This window comes from Podarcis tiliguerta (assembly GCF_965153285.1).
Source record: "Podarcis tiliguerta genome assembly, chromosome: 8".
NCBI classification, from domain to species: domain Eukaryota; kingdom Metazoa; phylum Chordata; class Lepidosauria; order Squamata; family Lacertidae; genus Podarcis; species Podarcis tiliguerta.
In genome coordinates this window covers 36,373,415-36,386,203 of record NC_139541.1, presented here as the reverse complement: position 1 = coordinate 36,386,203, position 12,789 = coordinate 36,373,415, and the positions used below count along the sequence as shown (strand labels likewise).

Here is a 12,789-nt window from a genome sequence, read left to right as displayed (position 1 = left end):
TTGCCAGCCTTCATGTCATGTTTGCAGACATCTTTGTAACACAGAGTTGGTCTGCCAACAGATCTGGTACCTGAAGGCAGCTCCCCATAGATCACTTCCCTGGGGATTGTGCCATCTCCCATTCTGTGGACATAACCTTTTTTTAATTAGTTGACCTATTTTCTTAGAGAGCTCCACAGAATGTCCTTCTGTGTGGACGTCTTTAGGAGTAAGGCCTTCTCATTTGTATTTCCCACTTTCTTAAAGTACATAACCTGAATAAGCCAACTTTTCCACTGAGATACTGGGGGGGGGGGAGTTTATAGATTTTTCCATTTATGGGGAATCCCCTACCAAGGTGGAAATGGGATTTCCCACCATTCACTTCTTTAGGGAAGCAAAGGTAATATTGACATCTACAGTGTATATAAAAGATGACTTCTTAAAACGCTGCTAAGTAAATATTTTGAATAATGGAAAGTGCCAAAAGTAATGTTTCTGCCGATGTATGTCGGATACTGCCAAAAAGAGCTTTGTGGAGCGGATTAAACTTTTTTGCATTGTCATTTTAAGTGGCTTCAAAGGGAAACAGTATTCTTCCTCTATTGCCGTTTTAACTGCCGCAATGAAAACAGAGAGACCCAAAGAGAGACTTTTGTGTTAGAATTTGACATCTATGTTGAGTAGGCACCTCCCCCACTTACTTGACTTCCTTATTCATTTGGGTTCATAGCTTACCATGAATGGATATGGACAGGTATATATAAAACTTCCCCTCTAACCCTCGGCACTCTATGTATGCTCTAACAATAAAGGCCTTGACTGTGTGTTATGGTTTAGTCATACAGGCCACATGACCCGGAAAGCTGTCTGAGGGCAAACACCCTAACCACTGCTACAGGTAACAAAGGTGTATTCAGGGTTGGGTTACTCACAAGGCGACTGTGGACCCACAGATGAGTCCTCACTATTTAGCCTGCTCCTGGACCTCTTAGCACCAGCACTTTGAAGACTGAAGGGTGGCTCCACCTTCTCCACCTCTCAGAGCTCCAAGAGGGCTCTTCTGAGGGGTCCTCTATACTGGTTCCAGGAGAGCCCTTCCTGTTCATCAAGGTCCTTGACCTGTGGAGTGGGTCTGGTTTATCCTTCAAGGACTTGGTGTCTGGCACCAGGTCACGGTTAAGCATGCCATTGTCATGGGGCCTTTCAAATAATATTCCTTAATACTGGGGAGGCCTTTGTGACTGAATCACCTTACTTCTAACCTTTTGATGTGCTTCCCCTCCCTTTGCTATGTTTACCTGTTGCTGTTTTATTTGAACTCCATTCTACGAAAGCTTCATGGTATCCTAAGTCTCATCATTGTTTTTGCTTCCGTCACAGATTAATAGGGCCATCCCTCTGGAAACTTTGCAAACCACTTGAGATTTTGAGTTGGAGGGTGATATCACCATGTTTTAAATAAACAAACTAAAATTCCACAATTCATTTTAGGTTAAATTAGAGTCATTGCCAAGTTCATCTCATTCCCCCCTCTCCCTCCAAATCTCTGATGTGTGGGATCTTATTTGACCCCAGTATTTTACCCTCCATGTGTAGCTGAATAAGTGAGTTCTGATCTGAGTCCTACTCAGAGTAGACCCATTGACGTTAATGGACATGGTTAACTTTGTTAGGCCTATTAATTTCAAGCGGTCTACTCTGTGTAGGACTTAGTTGGATACAGCCCAACAAGTCAATCTTCCAGCAACATAATTCCAGAGAAACATGCTTTTTAAATTAATAGATTGATCTTGTTTCTTTAATGAAGCCTTATGATTCGTCCTTTCAGCTGATAGGAAGCCTGTATGTGTTTTGTATTTTTCATTAAGGTTCCCCCACCCCATTTCTATTTTTGTTTATTTTATAGGTTCTTTGAGGATAGCTGATGTTTTTACCTGTTGTCATGATTTCTATGACTCCGGGGGAGAAAGCTCTTAATAATAATCTCTTGCCTGTTAGCTCCCATGAGTCTGTCTTCATGGTATAGGCTGCATATCGCAACTGTAAGAGTAGAATGTACTGAGCTTTAAACAAGTCTATTAGGCTCACCGCAGCCAAGAAGGAAAAAGAAAAAGAAACCCTTGGAAAATTGCTGAAAGGAAAGAAAAAGGCTTGGCTGGGGGGTGGGGGGAGAAGCAACAATTTTGTAAACCCTGCAAAGGTCAGAAAAAGGCTTTTGGTAAGTATGCAGAGGCTAGAAATCAAATCCCATTTCCTATCATAAGAAACCAGTTGTTTTTAGCAGCAGTGGTTAATGTACTATATGTGAAAGATTTAAGACTCGCTGGAAAAGCTTTGCTCCTGTTTTATTGGGCTGCTATTGAAAAGCCAACAGCATAACTTCAACTAGGTGCTTTGAGATTTCTTAATGGGCTGTCAAGGGCAAGACACCAGGTCTGTGCTATACTAGCTCTTTCCTGTACATTAAAACAACAGGGGCCAAAATGATCATATACAGAAGTATGAATTACTTGATGCGTTCCCTGTTCCATATGGTCCGCCGTGTCTTCGGCAATTAATCATGTTACAGAATCAGTTGAGTGCTCTCCGAAGCATTGAAGTCAACATTTTAGTTATACCTGTGCAAGGCGAAGGGTGGGGAGGTAAAAGGGGTTGCAGGCGTAAAAGTAGCAGGATGAGAAGTTTCTGGCGCCAACGTCTGAGCAGCTGGATTTTATAAACAATTTCTTTTCTCCCCCCTCCCCTTTCCTCATCACTTCTCTGCTCTCCTCCCTTTGCTTTCTTCCACTCCACAAACACAGTACCATTTTTCAACATGGTCCCCCCTCCGCACCAAAAAAGTTGTTGAGTGAAACTTTGATATCAAGCATGACATGCTGTAAACAAAATAGGACCAGTGTTTGAGCGTAATATGTCCAAATTGCTGGGTGATAACTTAAAACATGCCAGCCACTTTCACCATAGCAATTGCCAACATGGCCCCATTACATGCTGTGTATGAGATATACAAGCTACCATTGATATACACCATCCAAGTCCTAGCCAACATGTATGCCTTCGAGATCTCAAGTTAAATTCTACTTTTAGTTGCATCCAGCTCTTGTCACGATACTGTCATTTTCCCACCATAAAACAACTGAAACAAGCTGGACAATTAGCAGAAGGTGAATCTCACTGCTTGCAAACACATGTCTTATCCGCACCGCCATTTCTCTTTGCTATTGATTATTGGCTGTTGGACTGCTTTCCTTGAAGTGGGAAGAGCTTAGCAAGGGCTCAGAGGTTTATCCTGCTAATCTCTTTGGAAATACTAACGAGTACATTAGATCTCCTGGTGAAAACCTCATTTGTTGACAAAATAAAGCAAGTCTCTGAAAACAGAACAGCCTCCTCTGCTCTGGTTTAAATCTGGAGTATTTGTTTTCCAGAACACAGAGAGAAATGAAATATGTGGAATCACGGCACTGTCCTGCAGGAAGTGGAGTGGCTGTGACAGGAGCCCAGAGCTTTTTCAGGGCACCAAGTTAATTGATGAGAATAACGATTCTAAAAAAACACTGCTTGTGACTTTCCAATGGCAAGCAATGTCTTGTTATCTCTGTTGGGGCCTATTCAGGATGTGCTTTCACCAGCACAGGGAGCAGAGGAAAGATAGCTTCATCAGGTCCTAAGCATTAGCACCCTCCAAAAAGTCTCTGCTGAGAGACTGATGAGATAAAGCAGACCTGCAGGGTTTGTTTGTTTGTTCTGCTGACCTTGTGTGCCAAGCACATCTTGGGGGAAGAAGAGGGATGCCCTGAACCAAAGCTGAGTCCAGTTTTCAAATCTGAAGGCTTCACTCAACATTGGGTAAAACAAAGTTTCTGTAGACAATTATCTGTCATTAAAGATCATTACATGGACGAAGAACCCAGAGTTGACCTTTCTTTGATAGCGTGCAAAGCATTCAGAAGAAGACTCTCCCATCTTCTGGGGACAGGAGTCATACCAGTAAACTTTTTGATGGATTCCTTTAAAAAAAAAAATCATCAGTGTTGATTTGAGGAAACGGCTTTCCATGTTGATAACATCTTTGACCACATTTCTTGAACTCTTGACCTCTCACTGTCAGGGCACATCTTTTCACCTTCTAACCCTTTATTTAACTCAGGTTCCTAAAATGGGATGAACATTGGAAACCCTTTAATGAACCATATTTTTTCTCTTAGGCTTCAATCCTGCCCACAATTTCAGCAAAAAAAGTCATTTGGAATCTGTTGGGTGCAGCCATCTAATTATAGACATGGCTATTTCGGTTTTGTGTTAATTATATTCTATGGACTTCATTCTTATTTTTAAGAAATTGCTTAATAGGATTAGTAAAAAATTAAGGATAGTAGGAGGGTGGGAAATAACAACAACAGCATTATTATTATTATTATTATTATTATTATTATTATTATCATCACAACATTGTCTTTTGATTGGGGTTGGGCAAACCTACTGAGACTTTCCCCAACTTGACTCAGGTTTTCTTTCTCACCTCATCTCTCCCCCTTTCAAATGGGAAAATTCCAGAAAAGTCCACTAAATCCAAACTGGGCCCTTCAATTTCTCTACCCCTTGAAACGAGATGGTCAGTCAGATGCTAGGTTTTGGACTGGTTCAAGTAGGCAACTTGTTCTGACAACTTCCACAGCAAAGTTGAGCCATGTATGATTGTTCAAGCCCAGACAGCTGCCACAAGCCCTATCCCATCTCAGTGAAGAATTGATCTCTGGGAGTCTCAAACTCCTTTATTTAGCAGATGTTACTCTCTTAGCAAGGTCTGTATAGTTAAAGCCATGGTTTTCCCAGTAGTGATGTATGGAAGTGAGAGCTGGACCATAAAGAAGGCTGATCGCCAAAGAATTGATGCTTTTGAATTATGGTGTTGGAGGAGACTCTTGAGAGTCTCATGAACTGCAAGAAGATCAAACCTATCCATTTTTAAGGAAATCAGCCCTGAGTGCTCACTGGAAGGGCAGATCGTGAAGTTGAGGCTCCAATACTTTGGCCACCTCATGAGAAGAGAAGACTCCCTGGAAAAGACCCTGATGTTGGGAAAGATTGAGGGCACAAGAAGAAGGGGACGACAGAGGACAAGATGGTTGGACAGTGTTCTCGAAGCTACCAGCATGAGTTTGAGCAAACTGCGGGAGGCCGTGGAAGACAGGAGTGCCTGGCGTGCTCTGGTCCATGGGGTCATGAAGAGTCGGACACGACTAAATGACTGAACAACAACAACACTCTCTTAGCGAACCTGTTGGTCTCTCAAGTCATCAAGAATAGGTGAACATGGGGTCTTGGGCATTTGGCAGTGTCATCTCCAGGTACATCTGGGAAAGACCACTGCCTGAAACCCTGGAGAGCCACTGCCAGTCAGTGTAGGCAATACTGAGTGAAATGGATCAATGTCTGATATTGTATTGAGCAGCTTCCAGTGTTCGTTTCAACTATCTAAGACGCGTGCCTCACTGCACACCCACTAAGGAGTGCACTTCACTGAATTCTGCTGGACTTAGTTCTGTGTAAAAAATGCATAGTATCTGGCCATGAGAGTGATTTATATGTTAGATTCTCTTACATAGCTGTAAAATGGCTGAAAAGAGACATGCCTGTGTTTTCAACACCCGGACAGTGTTTTTTCTCAATGCAAACATTATTTTGCTGAACGATTCATTTTATTAACAAGGGGAGGGAAAGAATAAGAAGCAGTTAAAAGGGAGAAGTAGGAAATCTCTATACAAATCAGTATTACAGAGATTTTCTACTTCTTCTTGTCTGTAACAGGCGAAGTTCAAGAAAAATTAAAACGTTCCCCCCGCAATCATTAGAGGTGGGGTGGTGGTGGAGGGGAGCAAGCCTCATGCACACTTTCTAATAACAATTCACCCATACAAGGACAAAAGAAAAGCAATTCTGTCTGGCAAAAATGTGAAAATTACACCTAGAATGCCTGGTCTGTGGTATTACTTAGGGCAACGATGCTTTGAGGTTTTACCTTGCATTCCGTGTACTTTGATTAAAAACCAGATAGATGGTGGCCATTTTGGACCATCATTTACTGTATTGATTTGGGAGCTGGGGAACCGTAATAAAAAAAGAAAGAAGGGCCATTGATTTACTGTCTCTATTTGCTTATGGGCTTTTTAATTAATTTTATGCTTTGTTTCCTATTTTTGGATTGTAATGTTTATGGCCTCCCCCCCCTTTCTCTTTTCTTCCAACCCACCCCTCTCCCTTGCTCCCCAAGACAAGCCTACTGCTCTGTGAATTCAGGAAAGAGGAACAGGCGGAGGAACAAAGGAATGAACGAATCAGCTGCCTCCTGCCCATTCTTGAAGAGCGTCAGGAGCTACGGCAGGATTGGCTTGCAAGGTGAGGACGTGATGCAGGTGTGCCTATTTTAGGGTTCTGGGGGCACCTCAGCCCCCTCAAATTTTGTTTGAAAAGGGCCAGGCCCCCTCAAAGTTGAGGAGGTAGTAAGCCTGTTTCCGGCCTGTACTGCTTTAGACTGGTGGTGGGGATTCACTTGATGGAATTCTCTTTGAGAGCTCAAAAGCGGGCATGTCCCAAGCAAGGCTAGAACTCTTCTCCTTGATGTCTAGTTTTCTAAGTGCAGAGACGTTGTTTTTATTTTCTACAGAACATCATTGTGTATGCAGATATGTTTGCCCCATCCCTGACCTGAAGTTCACCAATTGCTTTTCCCACACCAAAAAGAACTTGGCCTATTTCTCAGTTGACTTTAGCTCACCATGTGTTGATGATGGTGATGGTAGAAGGGACTAAAGGCACATTTCAAGGTTGTTGTCAGCCAAAACTTTAATTTGGGTTGCCTCTTGCATTTAAAGTGAGATTTTATTAAATACTGATTGATACTTTCCCTTCCTTTTTCGAAAAAAATGAAAAATTATTTGGCCATCCCTCTACTGTTGCATTTTCAAAACAAACGGTTGTCGGCAAAACATATTTGTGTGTTGGGCCCTGCACCGTAGATAGTGCATGAGTAAAATGAAAACAAGAATTTGACAGCATTATATGGACAGCTTTATATGGCTGGGAGATTGGGGCACACACAGATCTGAGCACAAATTTGTGGGAAATGTTGTATATAAATAAACTGATATGACCCAGTAAAACAGCAGCAAAAAAGAAAGGGGGGTGGGGAGCAGCAAAATATATCCAGCAAATCATCATCTTCTGTCAAATGTCTGGGAGAAGTGATAAAGGTATGGTTTTTTTACTTGGTGCCAATAGAATGTTAATGATGGTGTCAGGTAGATCTTACTGGAAAAAGCATTCCACAAACTGGGATCCCCAGTGGAGGAAAACCGTGCCTTGTTTCTATCCTCCAAAACTCCCTTACAGGGAGCACCCAGAGGAGGACCTCAAAAGACGTCCAAAGAATACAGACAGGTTCATAATGGGAGAGCCACTTTGAAAGATAATTGAGGTCTGGAGCTGGGTTGGGCTTTCTATGTAAAAAAAAAAGCACTTTGAATTGAGCCAGTGCATCTGTGCCTCGATTGCTGTTTCAAACTAGCAGCGAATGCCCACTTTCTGGGGACAACACCGTACCAGATGTTGGTTTCCTCAAACCAGTTAAATGGATTCCTCTCAGGGAGCCTCTTTGTGCAGATGGGCTCTACCCACCAGATTTGAGGTTTTAGAAGTTTTGCCTTCAGTTCCACAGGGTCTGTGCCCAGCAGCGAATGCCTCCTCTGTTTAGACTGAGCACTGTGGGTTAGAAACGTAACAAACTAAAAATGGAAAAGTCAGGGTAGTGTGTGCACATACATATATTTTAAAGAAAACATAACAAATGTAACTCAGTGAGTGGATCAATTTAGCAGGACAAATAATCATCAAGCAGCACCGTAGGGAGATGAGGGGGAGAGGACTCCCTCTTGGAAAGAATCTAGTTACACGGTTTTCTGGCCTTTTCCCTTACAACTACCAATTTAGTCAGAAGCTGGAGCCAACAGACATAATTTAGCTTCTAGAACAAAAATGGTAAGTACTTTGCAGGCATCAGGGTGGAGGGGGGAAGGGGAGGAACAGGGGGCATGTGTGGGGAGAGACTTAGCAGCAGACGAAAAGCAGGCCTCATTAAAACTAAACACCTGAAAGAAAATTTCAAGAGCATGGTGTCTTGAAAGCCTTAGAAAAGACAGTGCCCCCAGAGTATTAAATAACTGTAATCGGTTTCCCCTCTCCTCTGACTCACATTTGATGTTTCTCATCACACTGACCTATCTTAAAGAGTCCCATCCATATGATCCACATAAACAGACTGTTACCATATCCCGCACTTTTTACCTCTTCAAAGGTTCGGAGAGATGTCTGGAATGGAGGCGCTGACGATAGTAGCCGTCAAGCGTTCGCTGGGGTGGTGAAAGTTATAAAACATCCGCCGAGGCTCTGGAGGAGCAGCCCCTGTGTTTTAGAGATCAGCCTATTGTGTACTTTGGAATTACACAAGAAAAATGTGCTTCGACAGGAAATAATTAGCGCTTGTCAAAGGCCAGGCAATAGGTTATAGTATTTTACTTTCAGCAAGCCATCAGGGGATCAGCCAGATTAGATAATAGATTTTTTTCTCTCTCCTTTTCCCCTTCTCTGGAAGTTAAATACAGATGACTCTAATTACCTTACGTTGTGCATTAGAGAAGACATATTATGAACAATGCAACTTGGAGAAATTTAGGTCAAGCAGATCAGAGGGAAAACAACCAGAGCTGGTTGGGAGGGGGAAGACTCTGTAAGTCTGAGTGTATATTTAACGGGTTTATACAAGTACTGTAGTTTTGGCTGTGAGCTCCCATGTAAAACTGGAAATTTGAGATGTATGTCCCACTAAATCATATTCCTTTTCTTCCCCAGAGTTTTCACCCTATATTGTCCTGACACTCAAGTAATGGCTGTAGCCCTGAGTAGCTAATTTGTGGCCTCTCAGAAGGTGTTGAACTCTGACTCCCATCTGCCCTAGCCAGTGCGGGCAATGACCAGGGAAGAACCTGAGTTGCAGTCCTGCATTGTCTGGAGAGCCACAAATTAGCCATGCCTGCTAAAGTGCAGGGTTGGCCAATGCAGTGCCCTCCAGATGTTGGACTACAACTCCCACCAGTCCCAGCCAGCATAGGCAAAGGCCCACTGGAGAAAGCCTACTGTAATGGAAGGGGCGCTGCCCTATTGGAGAAGTGCTTGAATCCAGTGGTGTAATGGGATTGCGGCTCTGTTGCATTTTCTGGACTGGATTCTTCAGACTATGAAGTTAAGAGTAGCGCAGCCTCCTAAAGCCATGGAGATGGTGGCAAGCTGGGGTTCTCCACGTGCTGGAGTCATTTGAGCTGGGTGCTGAGGGCAGCTTTTACCTTCTCTCTGCCTCCTCTGAGTTTTATTTATTTATTGCAGAGAATTGTAGAGTTGAGGGTCATCTAGCCCAACCCCTCGCAGTGCAGGAATCTCAACCAGAGCATGACCGATGGCCATCCAACCACTGCTTAAGGAGGGCTCACCACCTGCTGCTTTACTGCCAAACAATAGAACATACTTAAACAATTTATACATTATACCACTTAACTACAATTGTTTTTAAGCACTATATATACAGTGGTACCTCGGGTTACATACGCTTCAGGTTACATACGCTTCAGGTTACACACTCCGCTAACCCAGAAATAGGTTAAGAACTTTGCTTCAGGATGAGAACAGAAAGTGTACTCCAGCGGCGCGGCAGTTCCCGAACTAGCAGTTCCCGAACTAGCGAGTTCCCGCTGCACTCCGCATGCTTCGGGTTCCTTTTGCTGAAGCCAGGAGAGTCTTGCTCTCCGATCCCTCTCACTCTCCAGGCTTCAGCAAAAGCAATGCAAAGCCTCCGGAGCGTGGAGGGAGCGCGCCCTCTGTGCTTTGGGGGCTTTGCGTTGCTATCGCTGAAGCCAATGAGTGTGCATTCCATAGGACGCACACACATTTCCCCTTAATTTTGGGAGGGGAAAAAGTGTGTCCTATAGAGCGAAAAATAATTGTCACAGAAGTCCTCCTGGGTGCATAGGAGGAGGAGGAGGCAAACACAATGTTCCACTTGGGTTTGCTGCAGCTTCTCCATGTAGTGCTAAACGATGCAAAGTCCATTCAAATGCAGCCAGTGACCTGCTTAGCCCATATTACCAGGCCAGGTTTATTTTACTGTGGTTTATTAAACCCTGATTTAGTCTTATGCATGAACCCTGCCCAGTCACTTAACTGTGGTTTGTTTACTGCCAAGGAACCACAATGTGAATTTGTGGTTTGTTATTGGCTTTTGAACTTCAATTTATTTTAACCACCGTTTGGTGTTATATCAGAATCCAGCACCTTTCCTTCACTATGGTTTGTCTGAGCACTGAACACCAAATGCTCGCCAAACTGCAAAGGCATGAGGGAAGAGCTGCTGGAAAACTATGCCAGACTTTGGAGAAACATGCCATGGTTTCTTTGCCTGCCTGCCTGTGCTACAACCCATGGTTAACTCATAGCTTGTTAAACAAACCATGACTTAGCAGATGACTTCATGTGTTAAAATGGTAGCTCTTCATTTCCTATGTGTCTTTTATTTCTTAGAAATCCTCTTGGTTTTTGTAATGTGCTTACGACAGACCCAGCCCTTGAATCCTAGTCAAGTTTGCAGAAGTTCCTTATCCAGCCATCTCAGGTCTTTTCTTGCACTGGCAAGGCAGAGAGCATTCTGGGGGATGGAAGTCCTCTGGCAGCATCCCTGTCTGGATATAAAGAGGATCAAGCTGCCCAGTGTTTGTTGGTTGTTTTAAAGCAGACTTGGTGTGTTAGCGACCCAGTACACAGAGCGACAGCAGTTATAGGAAAAAGAACAGGATATAAATAGGGAAGGAGGAAGGATGTGAATATGCTCAGAGTGTTAACAGAATCAACCAAAGGTTCCTAAAGGCTGCCGTTTGTTTATTCTGCGAGATAGGGTCTGATGGACAGATTGTTATAGCTGTTAAAGAGCTTCTTGAGGCCTTTGAGCTGACCTCTTCTTGACCTCTGCTTACAAGAGGTCATCTTTCTCTTAATAAAGTAAAGGCAGCTTCTCACGTCCTACTGTAGAGCTAAAAGAGTGCGGCTGTGAATTTCAAACCTGCCATGAAGACAACCCCCCACAAAAAAGTGGGGAGGGGGGAAGGAAAATCCTTGTATTTTAGGGTCACTGTCTGATAATGAAAATTATTACCAAATCGCAAGGAAATTTAACTGCAATAAGCAAACATAGGGAGATGGGGCCTAGTCTATTGGGTTTGATAAATGAAGTGTGAAGTCGCCCATCTGGCTCAAGGCGTCTCTCTCTCTCTCTCTCTCTCTCTCTCTCTCTCTCTCTCTCCTCCCCTCCTCCTCTATCCTCTCCTCCCCTCCCCTTTGACCAAAGGGAAGCATTTTAAAATAACCACGGTACATATAGAATCAATGACCCATAAGGAGAGCTGGAATAGATTAAGAGTTAATGGCGACCATGGAAGAAATGACGAGACAAAGAGAAGACAGGGGAAAGTGCAGTTTAGTATCTATCTCATCCCTCCTTTAGTTTATGAAAGTTGTGCAATCCTATGCTATCTGCGTTGAGAAGTAAGTTCCATTGACTTTAATGGGTCTTACAGTCAGGTAAGCATGCAGAGGACTGAGTCTTCTCAATACTGCTTTTTAATCAACAATAATAGGTTCTCTGCTTTTTCTCATCAAACATGGCAAGGGGCAGATTATTCTGCTGTTTAACTGCTTAAAGACTACATATTTTATGCCAAAATGCTGGTTGTAGCTATTCATTTATATAGCATCATGGCTATTTAGAGTTTTCTTAACGATGAAAGATGTGTCTCAGTGGGGATTAGTGTGATGGATAGATATTAAAAAGATAAAATGTATTTCTGTTTTTAAAAAAGTGTACTCTATGTAGGCATGTAGACCTTTCTTTGCATTAATTCCATCTGTGGCTTAGGAAGACATTTTATGGAAAAGAATTCAGTATGATATCACATGCACCTCTTAATTTAGGAGACAAACCTCATAACATTTTTGAACTCATTGAACTGGTTGTTGCTGGTAACACACAGCTGATAAAGGTGAGTGTCTCTGTGTGAAGTGTTTGTTAGTTCTTGAACAAACTTCTTTATCAGTTCTCTTGCAAGCTTCTTCAAAAACCTGAATCTAAGGGTAGTCTCTACATTCTGACGCTAAGATGCCTTCTCTGGCTTTGATGCTGGTGCACAATGAACATTTTAGGTATCCCCAGGCTTTTCGGCATCACTGGGCTGGTACCGTAAACACAAAAACAGATAATAAAAGACCATGGCCCAAGGCAAATAATACTAATAATAATAGTTTTTATTCATCTTATACAGCAGAAAAATGTTAATTGATTCAAACTATTGATTCCAAACAGGAATTAATCAGAGGTTATTGCCTAGTTGAATAATAAAACGAAAAGACATACCCACCCATGTTTTATAATAACTTTAACACAATAGACAAATAGTTTATAGATTTGGTTACTGTAGCAGTTTGCTAAAGTGCCATATGAATAGTAACATTGATTTAAATTAAATTGCCTTTATGCTCAATTTAGGGGGGAAATGTCTTCTGTCCGTAATTTCCTTGTCCCTCTGATATCTGTCACTTCTCAGTTTCTTGTGGCTGCTGACAGCTAGTAAGATTGACAGGGACTCTTCTTCCATACCTAACCCCCTCAGCACCCTAAAAAAGTGGAAATGCTAGGATTGTGCATGTTCCAAA

General features: G+C 42.7%; 1 protein-coding gene across 12 annotated transcripts in view; it reads left to right on the top strand.

The window, feature by feature from the left end:
* Positions 1–12,789, top strand: part of FTO (FTO alpha-ketoglutarate dependent dioxygenase) — a 258,262-nt gene that overhangs the window by 101,875 nt on the left and 143,598 nt on the right. For 10 of the 12 annotated variants that reach the window (XM_083451896.1, XM_083451899.1, XM_083451893.1 and 7 more), the window contains one exon: positions 6,257–6,381. The exons of 1 other annotated variant lie outside the window; for it this stretch is intronic. In XM_083451896.1, the coding sequence (XP_083308022.1) occupies positions 6,257–6,381 (125 nt within the window). Of the gene's footprint in view, positions 1–6,256; positions 6,382–11,428; positions 11,457–12,789 lie in introns of those variants that run through there. One more of the 12 variants, XM_083451889.1, reaches the window with a different exon arrangement.